The 17,843-nt window shown below is 39.0% G+C and overlaps 2 protein-coding genes across 2 annotated transcripts; both read right to left on the reverse strand.

Moving 5' to 3' along the window:
• Positions 1-3,445: 3,445 nt before the first annotated feature.
• Positions 3,446-7,890, reverse strand: LOC111231524 (serine hydrolase-like protein). Its single transcript, XM_022758643.1, has 12 exons — positions 7,789-7,890; positions 7,099-7,242; positions 5,817-5,930; positions 5,625-5,666; positions 5,498-5,517; positions 5,291-5,365; positions 4,447-4,553; positions 4,263-4,342; positions 4,133-4,167; positions 3,929-4,005; positions 3,691-3,772; positions 3,446-3,592 (listed from the first exon to the last, which is right to left on the reverse strand). Exons 1-12 carry the CDS (start codon positions 7,799-7,801, stop codon positions 3,446-3,448), a joined length of 936 nt encoding a protein of 311 aa, XP_022614364.1. The 5' UTR covers positions 7,802-7,890.
• A 588-nt stretch (positions 7,891-8,478) lies between these two features.
• On the reverse strand, positions 8,479-15,496 carry LOC111231528 (serine hydrolase-like protein). Its single transcript, XM_022758658.1, has 12 exons — positions 15,319-15,496; positions 14,243-14,386; positions 13,586-13,699; positions 13,034-13,075; positions 12,927-12,946; positions 12,759-12,833; positions 11,723-11,832; positions 11,534-11,613; positions 11,364-11,398; positions 11,186-11,262; positions 10,988-11,075; positions 8,479-10,095 (listed from the first exon to the last, which is right to left on the reverse strand). Exons 1-12 carry the CDS (start codon positions 15,374-15,376, stop codon positions 9,952-9,954), a joined length of 987 nt encoding a protein of 328 aa, XP_022614379.1. The 5' UTR covers positions 15,377-15,496; the 3' UTR covers positions 8,479-9,951.
• Positions 15,497-17,843: the final 2,347 nt, after the last annotated feature.

Genomic DNA, 17,843 nt, shown 5'->3' on the forward strand with positions numbered 1-17,843 from the left:
GAATGGTAAGTGACCGTGTCTCCTCTGAGGCTGATGCGTATTTCAATCTCCTCCCTATTTTCACTCAGTCTACAGAGGACTGTTTTTGCTGTGTTTTCTCTTGTGGTGTCATCGTATGGTTTTTACTATGTTTTCCACAGTTCAGTTGCTCTGTATCCTGAGATGTGGATGCTCTCGTGCTGCTGGACGCTTACGGATTCTTACCTACAGATTCGGTACTATATCAGTTTTAGCACCAAGTCTCTGAAACCTACTTGCAGAGCTTAATGTGTTGTGTGGTTCAGTGCCATGCAGGAGCCAGAATTGTTAGAAATACTGAAGTCATGAGTCGGAGTCCTCCCAACGTACCCTGCCCCTCCGTTAGATTAATCTGACTGGATGCCAAAAAAGAAAAATTTTAAAATTATATATTTTTTTTTTATATTTGAACTGTTCCACATCGTCGTCTGTACATTTTATCTCCCAAAATTGAGGTCAAAGTGTTGTTCTCAGGAAGAAAATGCCGATGGCAATGATTTCTTTTTCGGAGATTAGTTATTATATTGTTGGCTATAAGTACTCAAATTACAATAAACTGAATATAAAAATCCTACAATCAGGCACTTTAATGCCACAGTAAATGAATTTCTATATTCCAATCCTCCAGGTTGCTAAATCTCCCAATCCCAGAAAAAAGTACAGATGATGTTACCATGTCGTTCAGTGCACCTGCAGCCCTGGTTAAATGTTTAGTACATAAATCACATGTTTTATTGAAAATTAGATACTGTGCTCATTATAATGTATCAGCAGGGTTGTTTTTTTTTAATACAACCTGAAATTTTCGAGGTAATAACTTTAAATTTATGTTCATTAAATAATCCTCCTTCAAGTGATGAAAAATGACTCTTGCAGTATATGTATTTGTGGCCTCAGTTATCTTTCATTTCTCTCCTTTTTTCCTGCAGAAAGAAGTATCCAAGTGATGAGGCAGGGATGGATGAGATGATCCAGTTTGAAAAAAAGTCAGAAGAAAAAGAAAAAGAGTTTACACTTATGAGAAAGGCAGTGAGAGGTATTATATTATTTCAGTTGTCGCGTCATTTTTAAAAGGACTAGTCGACTTCTAGTGGCTTTGTCTGTGTGCTCAGCTGTTGGCCAAGATATTTCATATCTTTCAGGCTGTTGACTGCGAAACCCGACTCTGTCTAAACAGTCTGTGTGCATCCTGTTTAGAGCGAGGTCTAGTTCAAGTCGAAGGAGGTACGTCTTTATTCTCCTCTTCTCCTCTCAGTGAGGAATAATCTCACTTTGCTTTCTCTCATCTTGCTGGCAGCTGAATGTGTTTCTCTTCAGCAGGATTTATGTTCTCCAGAGACCTGAGAGTTAATTTTGTAAGTCCCTTTTAACCTCCCAAGCCCTCCACCACAACTCACCACCTCCTCTCTCATTCGTTACACCAGAGGTTTAGCATTCAGCCCGCTGAACACATGAGCTGTGCGTTTCATTTTATGTTTTGCAGAAAAAACATACTGCGCCTCAGTTTGGAGCAGAGTCTGGAGATGCAGTCGAGGATTCAAGCCTCTGTGTCCTAGTTGTTCTGTAAGACGTTGGCCTGTGTATTAACAAGTCACATATCGCTGTCTGTATCATATCTATGTTCATAGCTGTCTATCAATACATAGTGTAGCCTTCATCATACAGTGTATGGTCTCTTCTCACATTGAACTAAAGTGTTCAAACTCTCTTTTTTCCAGAGCAGAAGACGGCTTTGATAGAAATATTTCTGAACCAGAGAGATTCACTCAGCAACCTCCAGTCCTTCCAGGACAGAAATGTAAGTTTGTATCTAAATTCAATTAAAGACGTTTGAGGTGTTTTTTTGTTTTTTTGTTTCACTATGTCCAGTTAAATATGTGTTTCTACTTTTTCCACACAAGGTGGTGACAGTACCAGGCGATCAATCACGTCCATCTGAATAAACCTGAATCGTGGCTCCGTTTGTGTCCAACTTCCTGCGAACTAAAGCACTGTCAGTATCAACCAAGCAGCACAAGTTTATAAGCTACAGACATTTCCTAACACACTTTAGATCACAGTTAGGTCTGTAGGTTTGTTTATAAGATCAGCCTGGCTGACAACGGCATAAAAGCTCCCATGAAGTGCCATCATTGCTTGTTTTTAGTTATTTTACAACTTTATTGACAACTGAATACAAGAGGAATGACAGACACACTTCTGCACCTACATAGCAGCTTTATGCTGTGCTAAGCTAACCAGTTGCTGGCTGTAGTTTTATGTTTACTGTACAATCATCTTTTCTACCTCTTGGCCAGAAAGCAAATAAAGCATCATTCCCAAAATGTCGACTTTGAACTCTCTACTTTGATCGATGCAGAGCATTTGTTTTTTAATTTAAACTTTATTTTTTAATATGACTCAACTCTCCAAGGTATGAAAAACTTTGTGGAGAAAAGTGACACGAACAAACCACAGCTCCATCTCTTCAGCTTCTCTGTCTAGGAAAACATCCTGCGATCAACAGGTAACATTCAGTCTGGCCGTAGAGCTTTTCACATCACCGGCTGTAAATGAAGTACTGTGCCGGTGGACGTTACATCAGACCCCACTGTGATGCATCCTCATCAGTCTCTCAGAGGCCTTTGACGCACTTGATCCCTCCTTACTTCTGTCCAGTTTATCTCAGATTCTGCTGTTGGCTGATGGTTTCATAGCAAGAACTCAGAAGTAACTCGTGTTAAAATCCAGGTTCTCAGTCTCCCCACATTTAGATTTTAATTTTACTGTATTTATACTGCAGTGTTCACACAGTCAGCTTTGCGTTCAAAGGCCTCTTGAGAAAATTGATGCAGGCATGCATCCAGTGGGGGTCTGAGTAACGTCCACCGGGCACATACTCATTTACAGCCGCTCGGTGATGTGAAAAGCTTTCTACGGCCAGCTGAATGTTACCTGTTTGATCGCAGAGTCGCTGTTTCCTAGACAGAAAGTGAAGAGATGGAGCTGTGGTTTTCGTGTCACTTTGTCTCCACAAAGTTTTTCATGTTACCTTGGAGAGTTGAGTTCATATTCAAAAATTAAGTTTAAACTTTAAAAAACAAATGCTCTGCATCGATCAAAGTAGAGATTTCAAAACAGCAAAAATGTCGACCATTTGGGAATGATGCTTTATTTGCTTCTGGCCAAGAGGTAGAAAAAGAGATATGTTCAGTAAAACATAAAACTACAGCCAGGCCAACTGGTTAGCTTAGCACAGCATAAGCTGCTCTATGTAGGTGCAGGAAGTGTGGTCTTGTCATCCTCTGTATTCAGTTGTCAATAAAGTTGTAAAATTAAACTAAAAACAAGCAATGATGGCCACTTCATGGAAAAGCTTTTATGCCGCTTGTCAGCCCAGGCTGATCTTATAAACAAACCTACAGACCTACTTGTGATCTAAAGTGTGTTAGGGGAACATGTCTGTAGTTATAACTTGTGCTGCTGGTTGATACTGACAGTGCTTATTCGCAGGAAGTTGGACACAAACGGAGCCACGACCTTCAGGTTTATTCAGATGGACGTGATGATCGCCTGGTACTGTCACCACCTTGTGCTGAGAAAAAGTAGAAACACATATTAACTGGACATAGTGAAACAAAAAAACAAAAAAAACACCTCAAACGTCTTTATTGAATTTAGATACAAACTTACATTTCTGTCCTGGAAGGACTGGAGGATTGCTGAAGTGAATCTCTCTGGTTCAGAAAATATTCTATCAAAGCCGTCTTCTGCTCTGGAAAAAAGAGAGTTTGAACACTTTTAGTTCAATGTGAGAAGAGACCATACACTGTATGATGAAGGCTACACTATGTTATTGATAGACAGCTATAACATAGATATGATACAGACAGCGATATGTGACTTGTTAATACACAGGCCAACGTCTTACAGAACAACTAGGACAGAGGCTTGAATCCTCGACTGCATCTCCAGACTCTGCTCCAAACTGAGGCGCAGTATGTTTTTCTGCAAAACATAAAATGAAACGCACAGCACATGTGTTCAGCGGGCTGAATGCTAAACCTCTGGTGTAACGAATGAGAGAGGAGGTGGTGAGTGTGGTGGAGGGCTTGGGAGGTTAAAAGGGACTTACAAAATTAACTCTCAGGTCTCTGGAGAACATAAATCCTGCTGAAGAGAAACACATTCAGCTGCCAGCAGATGAGAGGAAGCAAAGTGAGATTATTCCTCACTGAGAGGAGAAGAGGAAGATAAAGACGTACCTCCTTCGACTTGAACTAGACCTCGCTCTAACAGGATGCACACAGACTGTTTAGACAGAGTCGGGTTCGCAGTCAACAGCCTGAAAGATATGAAATATCTTGGCCAACAGCTGAGCACACAGACAAAGCCACTAGAAGTCGACTAGTCCTTTTAAAATGACCGACAACTGAAATAATATAATACCTCTCAACTGCCTTCTCATAAGTGTAAACTCTTTTCTTTTCTTCTGACTTTTTTTCAAACTGGATCATCTCATCCATCCCCTGCCTCATCACTTTGGATACTTCTTTCTGCAGGAAAAAAGGAGAGAAATGAAAGATAACTGAGGCACAATACAATAATACTGCAAGAGTCATTTTCATCACTTGAAGGAGGATTATTTAATGAACATAATTTAAAGTTATTACCTCGAAAATTTCAGGTTGTATTAAAAAAAAAACAACCCTGCTGATACATTATAATGAGCACAGTATCTAATTTTCAATTAAAACATGTGATTTATGTACTAACATTTAACCAGGGCTGCAGGTGCCACTGAAGACACTGGTAACATCATCTGTACTTTTTTCTGGGGATTGGGAGATTTAGCAACCTGGAGGATTGGAATATAGAAATTGCATTTACTGTGCATTAAAGTGCCTGATTGTAGGATTTTTATATTCAGTTTATGTAATTTGAGTACTTATAGCCAACAATATAAATAACTCTAACCCGAAAAAGAAATCATTGCCATCGGCATTTCCTTCCTGAGAACAACACTTTGACCTCAATTTTGGGAGATAAAATGTACAGACGACGATGTGGAACAGTTCAAATATAAAAAAATAAAATATATAATTTTTGAAGATTTTCTTTTGGCATCCAGTCAGATTAATCTAACGGAGGGGGCAGGGTACGTTGGGAGGACTCCGACTCATGACTTCAGTATTTCTAAAATCCTGGCTCCTGCATGGCACTGAACCACACAAACACATTAAAGCTCTGCAAGTAGGTTTCAGAGACTTGGTGCTAAAAACTGATATAGTACCGAATCTGTAGGTAAGAATCCGTAAGCGTCCAGCAGCACGAGAGCATCCACCATCTCAGGATACAGAGCACTGAACTGTGGAAAACATAGTAAAAACCATACGATGACACCACAAGAGAAAACACAGCAAAACAGTCTCTGTAGACTGAGTGAAAATAGGGAGGAGATGAAATACGCATCAGCCTCAGAGGAGACACGGTCACTTACCATTCCAGCAATGTCAGCACCTGTAAATATGAGGAGGCTCTATGTGATTTATGCTTTAAATTATTTTGTAACACAGCAAAATATACAACACACATTAAGATTAATTCTGCTCTGATGGTGCACTCACCCATACTGTGGCCTATGATGGAGAATTTCTTCAGCCCCAGAGCTGCAGGAGTTAATTTCACACATCATCAACCAGGCAGGTTCACTGTCTCATAGGTTTTATCATAGGCACAAATAGGAACAACTTCATATTACAACCTACAATGATGTTTGGCTAAGAAATATTTTCCAAAACTTCCAACTCCTCACACACCGTCAGCAACTCTGTGTACATCCGCCACGTACGCAGGAGCGCAGTAGAAAGCTCCAGGAGGACGATGAGATGACCGACCGTGACCTGCCAGGTCCACCGCCACATACCTGCACTCTGAGAGGAAGGACGGGGGAGCACACGTGGAAAACACTCAGTGACACACCGCACTTCCTGATCCCAAACACAGCTCATAGACGCATCACAACGCTAACTCATATTTACACCACCTTTGGTCTAACTCTTGTTTATGGACTCACATCGTTTTCTGTTTTGTAATCACAGCCGTGGATATTTGTTCTTCAAAGTCTTCACCCTTTATTGGAAGTGTGTTTAGCTCGTTGCATAACTGTGCACCTACACACAGAGTGAATGCAGGAGGAAACGTTAGCAGTTAACTGAAATGAATTAGGGCAACAACTAATGATTATTCTCATTATTGCTTAATCGCTTAATTTGTAGATTATTTTTATGATGACTCTTGTAATTGTTTGTTCTATAAATATCAGGAAATAGTGAAAATGCACAGTTTCAGCGCCTTAGGTGATGTCTTTAAAAAACTTGTTTGATCAGTGGGATAAAACCCAAAGATGTTAAATTCACAATGATATACAACACAGTGTAGGACATGTGTGAGCAAATGTTTCACATTTTTCATTGAAAAAATTACAGAAAGATTAATTCAATTATAATTTGAATTAATAGATTGATAGAAATAATCAACTGCTGAAGCTTGCTTTTTTTCATCCATTTTGTTCTTTTAATCAACTATTAAGAATCTAATCATAGCCATCAAATTCATCAGTTGCCCACATTTCATAACTACCAAATTACATATGTAGCTCTTTGCAGGAAATGTCCTGGAAAGTTATTAGGAAATGGAAATTATGGATCCATAATAGGGCTGCATGGTGGTGCAGTGGCAGAAGGTTCCGGGTTCGAGTCCCGGCTCGGACGCGGGATCTTTCTGTGTGGAGTTTGCATGTTCTCCCCGTGCCTGTGTGGGTTCTCTCCGGGTACTCCGGCTTCCTCCCACAGTCCAAAGACATGCAAATGGGGACTAGGCTAATGGGATACTCTAAATTGCCCTGCGATGGACTGGGGACCTGTCCAGAGTGTACCCCGCCTCTCGCCCGAAAAGATGCTGGGATAGGCTCCAGCCCCCCCCGCGACCCTACTAAAGGATAAGCGGAAGAAAATGGATGGATGGATCCATAATAAGAAGCTTTTCCCAATTTAGTTTAATAGAAGTTTGATTACTCTCCTCTGGTCCGTCCTGGCTCACCTTTGGGTAGAAGGGGGATGAGGGTGTTGAATGTGCCACAGTTGTCAGCCCAGCCGTGCAGGCACAGCACAGGACGACCATGATCAGGACCCCAGACTTTACCTCTGATCTCTCCCCATGGGACAGGAACACAGAGCTCTGAGACTGGACACAAAACAAAACACAACACAGCCGTGAATCTGTCGCTCAAACACAAGGATTACATTAGACTACAATCATTCTATTACAGACAGGCAGAGGCTATAAACGCCATATAAATACAACAAATCATTTGCGTGATAAACACAAAATCACTACAAGAATCCTGACAGTGGGCGAAGTGTCAAAAGTTCTTGTACACCTTACATATTCAGAAGTAGTACCTGCTTGTTTAACTGTATCTTAATTCTATGTCTAATAATTCTGTTTATTTCTCAAGTTAAAAAAAAATCACTTGCCAAAGTGAATAGCCTGTTTGTTTACTGCAATGAACTTAATTCTTACCAAATCCTGCAGCTCAGACAAGAGATAAAAGTGAGGAAAAACAGCTGAAAAATGTTATTCATTGCTGCATGTCCAGCCCATATCAAAACGCTTTGTGTTATATCTGCCTATAGTCAAAAATCTCGCATCAGTGACTTCACTCCTGCAGGTTATATCTCTGCCTACAGTTGACAGGTTGTTAAAACGTCCACAGTTTGTCTTTCTTACCCTCTTCAGCCATCGCAGCTGGTGTTGAACAGTGTTTCACGTTGCGTTAACTTTGCATTAAAATGCCGTGAAACTTCAAAGGTCTGACTTCCGTCATCTCTGGTGGCTGCAGCCGTACCAGTCCTCACTGGGCGGGCCTTGGCACGCTCTGCATTTTCCCTTAGTAAGGTCTTGCAGGCAGCCGCTGCCATGGGAACGGATGATACAATATTCTCTCACCTGTGGCTGCTAAATGGACGTAATGCGTGGGCTAGCTTGTACCTTACTATCCTCTGTTCCACAGTGTACTTAAAGTTGTTTTGTTTTGTTTTTATGGAGAGATTTCATCTATCAAAACTACTAGTCTTTAATTATTTCCATTTTCTACTGCTTTATAGGCCTACTTATATTCCACTACTTTTGAATATTGTATTTTTTAACTGCACTACATTTATCTTTTTGCACAAATCTGTTTCAGCTTCCTGTAAAGACTGTTGAAAGAAACTTTCAAAGGCTTGTGGGACACAGGTTAGTTTAGGAGTATGGCAGGACTTGTTCTGCTGTAGTACGCACTTCAAACATTCAACTTCATCTGGTCACTTAAACTAAACATTACATTACATAAACAGAAGAATCGTGTAGCTGGATGAATCATTGTGTTGAAGGACTTTCTGACATTTTACTGAACAAAGGAAGAGTCTGAAATATCCGTCAATTTTTACAGATCAATATTTATAACAGAGAGCCGTACAAATACTTTAAGATGTTAAAACACTTTTAAAGTTATGACAGAGAAAAAAAATCATTCAAACAGTAGATGATGATGGTTATTTGTATTGCAGTCATTGTGTTACAGTACTTGTTGCATCCAGATTCATCCTCTGCTTTCACTGTGACTCTCAGGACACATTTTTCCTTTGTACCTTTCCACTAACCTTTGAGATTAAACATGAGGACACACCATTCAGAGAAAGTGTACATCTGCTGAAATATTTACATCAGGTGTCAGACTTCTAAGACATCTGACCTGCCACAGTGCATTTCAAACACTCCTCAAAGACAACACATCCAAGGTAATAAAACCGCTGTCTGCTAAAGTACCAGCAGACCTGTCGGGCAGCTGGAAAACATTCATACAGACAAACAAAGAGTTCACTCGCCATTCTGGTCGTTTCTTCTATATGAAGCACTTTCACATTTCTTAAAACAGAACTTCTAACTTTTTTTGAATTGCATTAAAATAAAACTCAATAGAGAGTTTTTTGATACTGCCTTGGTGTGCAAATAAAGAGGATGAATCCAAATGGCTTTAGTGACTTTTTTCTGAGTTTCCACTTGTCCAACACAACACATCCAAGTTTATGAAAGACAAGTGCCAAAAGTTACGACATCTTGCACATCCTAAACTCTACTTCTGGATTGGCACCAAATGTTCTTCACCTTGGGAACATTAGCTTAAATGTGTGGCACTGGATGTAAATGGTCTTGATTTGGCTGTCCAGTAACTGTGACTGGTTCATGTGTTGACCACCTGTTAACACATTAACGTTCACTCATGAAAGTCTTGGACCAAGCTGCTCCATGATAACCGGGCAGACAGATGAACAGAGGTGCCGCTGAAAACTCTGAACTCTTACTTTCAAAATGCAAACGATGTGTTACTGTTTAAATACACACAATAAATACACTATATTGCATAAAAGCCTGGAAGAGAACGATACAAAGAATTGATTGAACCTGTTATGAATGAGAACTATTCACTTGATCAGTAAGGCTGCACGTTCTTTCTCTGTTTCTTCATCTCACTTAACACCCCTCCTTTAGCCCAGCTGGGGTTAAAGAACAGCAGCTTGGTGTGATACGTGACTGATATTGCTCACGAGGCCACTGTCACTCAAATCTACAACAGCGCACATTAATATATATATATATATATATATATATATATATAAATACTGTAAATAATTCAGGAGCCCACCAGAAATAACATCACTAGCTGATGCTAAGGCAGCTGGTTGAATGTTGTTAAAGCACCAAGGTGAGAGTACAGCATAAAGTACAGTATAAATAAAACGATTTACAACCGTCCATAATATATTTTTTAAAAAGTTGTTAATTTATGTTACACTGCTGATTCTGAGTGTGAGAGTGTGTACTGGAAAAATAGTTGCTTTTGTGTGTCTGCTATATCTTAGAGGCCGGCACATCTATCAGGCTGTCAGACTGTGTCAACACTTTGGTTTGCAGGAAGTCCGACACAAGTGGCGCCACAGCTTCAGGATTATTCAGATGGACGTGGTGGTCGCCTGGTACTGTCACCACTGTGTTCTGAAAGAAACACAAACAGACAATTACATAATTTCATTTTTTTTTGTGTGAACACAACATTGACATATCCCCTTTTTAGCTGATATGATGAACTTGTTAACACATCAAGCAGTTATGGAGCAACGTTAGGATTCATTTAGTCATGGTTCTGGCCACCTGGTGAATGTAAGTCAACTCCATCTCTATAGCTGCTAAATGCTCCGTTACGTTCACCAGCGAGTGGCTAACTGTCTCTGTTTGGAGCTGAGAAGGTGCTGTTCAATGGGGTTTTAGAGCTTTTTCTCTGAAAACAGCTGCTTGCTGTGGCCAAAAACAACACAGTGAGAGCAGTGAGCGTGATGCAGAACAGTAGAGTTGTGTGCTGACCGGCCAAACAATCACTATAAATCTCTGTAAAACCTAGGGGAGCTGAAAATTGAGGCAATAATTCTCTGCAGGTTCGTCACCATAAGTGACCCCTTTCCACACTGTCACAGTTTTCACATCATTTTGTTATTTGATACATTCTTATTACAGAAACACCGATTATAGCCACTTGAAAAATAATTAGTATTCTGACATGCCAACCTTTCTCTTTCCATCAGCAGCTAACTTGGAAAGAGACATCATCAGAGACGTTTCCTTGATGCTCATCCTCTGTTCTCTTTCTCTCTCTCTCTCATCTGTAGCACTTGACCAAGTATGTACTGTATATCAGTGTTCACAGTGTTCACAGCTATAAAAAAATTCTGCTGCCTCTGAGACACTGAGCTTGCACAGCGCTGCTACTTTTGCATCTCTGCAGCTGACTGTCAGTCTCTCTGTCTACTAGGCACAATTACACACAGGCTTAACAGCTAAAAATAAACACGGCCATGAAAGTGCACCTACTTTACTAGAAAAATCCACTCACATTTCTGTCCCTATAGGCCTGGAGAAGTGCTGATGTAAATTTCTTTTGATCTTGTTCAGCAAATATTTTCTCAAAGCCGCCTTCTGCTCTGTAAAAAAGAAGAACACGATTGTATTTATGTTTAGTTTGGGCACAATGCTGTATTGTAGTCAGTTTGGTACATGTCATATGGAAATGTGCGGTGGAGGAATATCTTACAGAACAACTAGGATGGAGGCTTTTATCCTCGACTGCATCTCCAGACTCTGCTCCAAACTGATGCGCGCTATGTTTTTCTGAAATCACAAAATAAAAAACACACTGTACCTTTATACGGCACCTCTGGGAGAGGTAACAAGGTAAAGTGATGAGCTGGTGCGGTTCAGCAGTAACCTACCAGATTAATACGAAAGTCTCGAGAGAACACAACGCCTGCAAGAGAAAAAAAACGCATTATATCGCCGGCATAAGAGGAAAAACACAGTGAAACTATTCAGAGAACAAACTCATGTTTTTCTAAGAGGAGCACGCACAACAAACATCAAAGCAGGGAAGATAAAGAAGTACCTCCTTCAACTTGAACTAGACCTCGCTCTAAAAGGATGTGCACAGACTGTTCAGACAGAGTCGGGTTTACAGCCGAAAGCCTGAAAGAAATAAAATACTCTTCTCAACAACAGTTGTGCAAACAAAGTTACTGGATGAGTGGGTTTTCAGCAGTCTCTTTAAAAGACCATAAACAGGAAGGTGTGATACCTCTCAGCTGCCTTCTCATAAGAATAAACTCTACTCTTTTTCTCTTCTGTCTTTTTTTCAAACTGAAGCATCTCATCCATCCCCTGCTTTATCACTTTAGGCATTTCTTTCTGCAAGAAAACAGACATAAACGATGAGGGAAGCACTTCAAAACTACCGACAGGAGGGGATTGTACAGCAGAGCACTTTGACAGATTATGGAGAGGAGTAATGCAATAGTATCATATGAATGCTTAGCAATGACCCAAAGGACAAAACTGTGTAACATTTAATTACAAATTAATCAAAAATATTTTATTATTTTATTTCTTAAATGTGATGACAGTCTAGCATTCTGACTGTCCATGAAGCTGTACAGCCTTTTAGTGGAAATCACTCTCAAATTTAAGGCCTCTAGAGAGGCTGTTCTCTCTCAGGGGGTCTTGCTTGAACAGCCAGGGGGAAAAAAACCTCCAATGCATTTTTTTCATCAGCAAACTTAAACAATATGCACTCTGAAGCTGAGCAACTCGTCCATCCATCTCCTCTAGCTCGCACCTACTGCTCCGTGTGTTCAGATGAGAGGTTTAAGTATTGCAGGACAAACAGCAGCTTTGACACAGTCACAGTGAACTTAATGAATAAATAAACAAATAAATAAATCAATCGTCCACCTCTCTTGAAACTGTCTGTCCCCCAGGTGAACTTTTCCTTAAAGTTTGGGAAGAGACATTTTGGTGTCAGGTGTACCATGGGAAAACAGAGTGCTGTTGCTTAAAGCTAAAACATATGTCGACAAGTTGTGCAGTTAATGTTAAAGGTGAAATAAGCAGCTCACTTTTGTGCTTATGACAACCTCTAGGATAGAAGTCTGGGGTCAATTTTAGATGGGAAACATTTTTTTAAAAAGTTGTGTACCAAAAAATAATATTAATAAATTAATAAAGCAATAAATTCGGAAACATGTGGGACGCCTTGTGAAATGATCTAGCAGGCTCATAGTTTGAGACTAAGCAACTGTAGTGACCAGTCTGGGGGATAAAATCTGTTAAAGTACCAGATCTGTGGGTAAAAATCCGTAGGAGTCCAGAAGTACGACAGCATCCACCATCTCAGGATACACAGCGCTGAACTGTGGAAAACACAACATGGACGGAGATACGATGCAGTGACACAAAACAGTCTCTGTATACTACGTGAAAACTGTTTTAAAACTGTCACTTACCAGTCCAGCAACATTCCCACCTGAAATAAAAGAAGAAAGTGGACGTGTAAATATAACATACCTCAAAAATATTAATTGCGCTAATTCTGCCACACAGCTGCACTCACCCATACTGTGGCCTATGATGGAGAATTTGCTCCACTGCAGAGCTGCGGGAGTTAATTTCACAGATCATCAAGCAGGTTCAGTATCTCATCACAGAAAACTAAGACTGTTTTTAAGTGGAAAGACAACATCACTGCCACACGGATGACCCGGGTGATATATCATTATTATTTTTTTCTATATTAATATATATTGCAATGTCAAATCGATGCTCCATCCTCCGGGGATTTATTTGTCACTGTGGACATAGATTTGTTTCCTTAATCATCTCTGTCATCTACTGAAAACACTGATGTGGCTTAAAGTTACAGAAAGGCCAAACATTTGTATTTTTTTTTTTGTCTTAAAAGGTCAAGAGTCAACTTTCAGTCTTAATCAAATGAATATTCAATAAACGATCATTTTTGCTTATAATCATTAATTTGGACCAAAAAAAACATGTGTAAAGAATTTGTCCATGCCACATTACTGTTTAATTTCTCATGAAATAAAAACTAACTTAAATTTTTGATTTGAACGAGCGGCTAAACATGCAGCTTCTTGAACTCACACACCGTCAACGACTCTGCGTACATCCATCACATACGAGGGAAAGGAGTAGAAAATTCCAGGGGGACGATGTGATGAGCGACCATGACCTGCCAGGTCGACCGCCACATACCTGCAGTCTGAGAGGAAGGACAGAGTCTCACTGTGACTATTTTAAACAAAAAAAAACTTGAAACTTTCTGAAGTAAAACTTTAGAAACTGTCTTCATTAATGCACATCACAGAGCCAAAAAAAATTCCCTGCTTAACCAGCTACAATTGTAATGTCATTGACTTATTAAAGGGCAGTGGAAGAAATATCATTATCAAACAACATGCACGCAAGCCAGTGAAGGGTTCAAACTCCCGTCTTTTTGGATGCGGAGCACAGGTTCTAATGAACCAAACACCATCACTGTGCGTGAGCTGGATTTACTTCTAAAAGCACCAAGTTGTGAGCGAGGCATGAAGAATGAAAAAGTACAACTCATAGCCCTTGTTTTTATGAGCATGTTGATGTATACTACGTGTACACATAAATTAAAGCTGAAAGTGAAGAAACATTCAACCATCAGTTTCAGCGGCAGTGAGAAAGAGTTTGACAGCGCAAAACTTAAGGGTATAATGTAAGTAGATGTTAAAACTAGGTGCTGGTGATGGCTTAGCACAACAACATTAATTACCTTTGGGCAGCAGGGGAATGAGGGTGTTGAATGTACCACAGTTGTCAGCCCAGCCATGAACGCACAGCACAGGACGACCATGATCAGGACCCCAGACTTTACCTCTGATCTCTCCCCATGGGACTGGAACACAGAGCTCTGAGACTGGACACAAAACACACACTGATGTAGTAATACTCACAAAAGGCTGGAGCCAGTATTAGTTTTTGTCTTACTAGTAATATTAACAGAAAGGTTTATTCACTCCTAAAGAAAAGAGGTTTCTGGGCACAGTGTTGTTACTGTTTAAATAATTAGATGACTAACATATTAGTTGATTGACAGAAAATGAATCAACAATATTTAAATGTAACATTTTAATCCTTTATCAAAAAATTGCTGTCTTTTCTGTTTTCCACCTTTATGAGCTGAATATCTTTGAGTTTTGGATTGTTGGTCAGACAAAACATGTATTCTGCCAATGTCACCTTGGGCTCTGGAGATCTGATGATAACTTTCTCAAACAACTGAGTAATTGTCGTGTCCCTAAAATGCTTGTTTTGTTCATTCAAACCCCCAAAATATTCAATTTACACTGACATGAGACAGATTAACGCAGCAGATCTTCACATTTGAGAAGCTGGGACCAACAGATGTTTGCTTCAGGAATATCAAGGTTGTTGATTGTTTTGCAGAACACAAGAAACACAAGAAACACAAATGCAGACTCTTGGCTTTTAATCATCCTGACTATTTTGCAAGCAAAGTGCTACATACATTAATTTAGTTTATTTAACAGTAGTGTCAAACTCCTTTTACCTGCCTTTTTAAGTTATTTAAATCCATGTAACAGTTTCTCATTATCTTAATAAACACTATATGAAAAGATACTCTCTGTGTAAACATAAGGTCTTTGTCCACATTTAATTATCTCTGTATTCACTATGTTTCCTGTGTTATTGTTGTGTCCAGTAAAGAGCCTCAATCTTATAAAACTAGGAGCAACATCTCTAGTTCTGACTGACGTGTCAAGACGATTCACTTAACTTCTTTCTCTTCTATTAAACAACTATGAAGCAGTGTTTCCTCACACTTACCTGCTTGTTTCATTGTACTGGATTTCAGGTGTCTGACGCCTTTCAAAGCCTGCATCATCTTGGAGAACAACTCTGCTGAACGGTCAATGTATTTAAAACCTATGAATTATATTGTTTTTAAAGCAATTATGTCAGTATTTTTGGCAGCAAAAAGGAAGAAACTGCGAACTACAACACCTCTCCAGGCTTTAGAAACTAACATTGTTTTCCGGTTGTTTCAAAACCACGTGCCGCAGACTGAAGACGCTATTGGCTAGGCGGTCAGACGGACAGCTGCAGTCAGGACCAATCAACACTCAGAGGAGGAGGGACTAACCTTTCACCTATTGTGATGATAAGAGTTAACCAGCAGAGGGCACAGTGGTCAGTGAAGTGTGCACAAACAAACACTGTAAAATACTGCTCTGCTGAAGTAAAGCAGCAAAACCACACTGTAAAAATACTTCATTAAAAGTAAAAGTACTGCATTTTAACCCTACTTAAGTGAAACTACAAAAATATTTGTGAAATGTTTTTAAAGCATAAAAAATAAAAGTAGTGACTGTGCAGTACAATGTGCCTTGTGATTTTTATATTATTATATATTACATAATGATAACAAAGCATTTTACTGTTGTAGCAGATCCAGGAGGAGCCATGGTTTTAATTGGTTTTGTTTGGATCCAAGAGCAATTACAAACTCACTTATAATCCCTGGCCTCTTTAAACAGCTATTAGTTGTTTTGTAAAATTAATTTTGTTGTTTCTATTTCTCTTTTGTATAGTCATCATGTCATCATGCTTTTAATGTGAAGCACTTTGTAAGCTTTTCTTTGAAAAGTGTTGTATAAATAAAGCTTCACTTACAAACACAAACAAATTAAATCAATGTTCGTACATTAGCTGTACACCATCCGGCTCATTAGCTGTCCCCTTAGATATGCCAGAGCCCATTAATGTCCATTCACAAAGGACTGAGAGAGTCCTCAAAGACGCACATAATAATTAAATAAATCTAAATAAATAAAGAGGGAAAAAAGGATGTGGGGTCGTCAACTGTCTGGTGGAGGAGGATCTTTGTCCAACCATTCAAAAGAGGTAGTTTTAACTAATACTAGCATGTTTTTATTTTTCATACTTGACTTTAATCTTTGCTTTTCTTGTGAAATGTTAGATAATATTACATTAGTGCTAACAACTCATAAACATCAGAAACTTGACGAAGCTCCAATCACACAGATTGTTTTAAGAGGTCACAGGTCAAAAAGGTTGGGAGGCACTGGTTTAATATTTAATACATTGGATCTTATAATATGATCATATGTTTTAAGTTGGGTTTATTTGGGGTTATTTCTGACCATTTCATTTTATATATATATTAAATGTATCAAAATTAATATATAGGCCTGCATATATAAATAAAAGTTACAATTAAAAAGATATCAGTCCTATACACTGTCTCATCAACAATGTCATTTAGTGTAACTGACTGATTTTTCCTAAATAGAAACACATCTGCATGTCATCCGCACAGAAACTGATATTACCAGCATGTAACTTAGTGGCAAATAGAGAACAGCAAGAGGATGACGAGGACTGATCACAGGCACCGGGGATGAGGAAACCTTAAAGTCACCAATGGCAACACAATAGGAACTTATTGTGAACAAAATTACATTAAATTATCAATTGTGAAACAAATGTGTTTGTCCTGGTTTTTATAACAGGAGCCTGATGGGAGGGGATGAGTATGAAGGAGGCATGTGTAGGGTCCTGTGTGATTTTATGTCTGAGTTACTTATGTTATGTACATAGGTGATGATTCAAGAAAATGTTGATTTTTTTATACAAAAAATTACAGCAGGTTTACACAGTGTGTGAGTATAAAATCCAGTTATTTTGTACATTGTTTTCATGCTTTGCTGTAGTGCCTCTTAAACCTCTTTTTTATATGTTTTAAAATAATCCTTGAGATATATTTTATAGACATCACATCATGTTATTTTTATGATAACTATGTGTAATGACAATAATTTATTGTGGGATTTGATTCTTTGACTGTTCTGTACCTATGTTCTGTATACCTTGGATTTTGTCATGTTGACCATTTGTCATCATCACATAATTGTGCAGACGGTTATTATTATTTCATCTGCTTTAATTGTCTTATTGTTTGTTTCTTATGTACACAGCACTCCCTGGCAGGTAGTGCCGATACTGAGTGAATTATTCTAATGAAATAAATGTTGCCTGTTAATCCAAATAAGTTTGTGAACAATAATTCATTGTGCTTTTTCCTGTACTGGTGGTGCTATCCTGCACCTGACCTATATGGGAGTGGATGTCAAAATATCAAAATATTAGGAACACCTCTTTTGATGACCTTAATACAGCACAGTGCAACTTTAGCACAAATGACAGCCTCCAAAATGACCTTTAAGTCTCTTAAACTCCCTGAAACACACACTTAACATATTATAGCCTTCACGAAGATAGGATTTATTGTAGGGCTGTTGTATTAGACTGCATTAGTTTCATCTTAACTT

Source organism: Seriola dumerili, unplaced genomic scaffold (genome assembly GCF_002260705.1).
Source record: "Seriola dumerili isolate Sdu_G_001 unplaced genomic scaffold, Sdu_1.0 BDQW01000302.1, whole genome shotgun sequence".
Taxonomy (NCBI): Eukaryota; Metazoa; Chordata; class Actinopteri; order Carangiformes; family Carangidae; genus Seriola; species Seriola dumerili.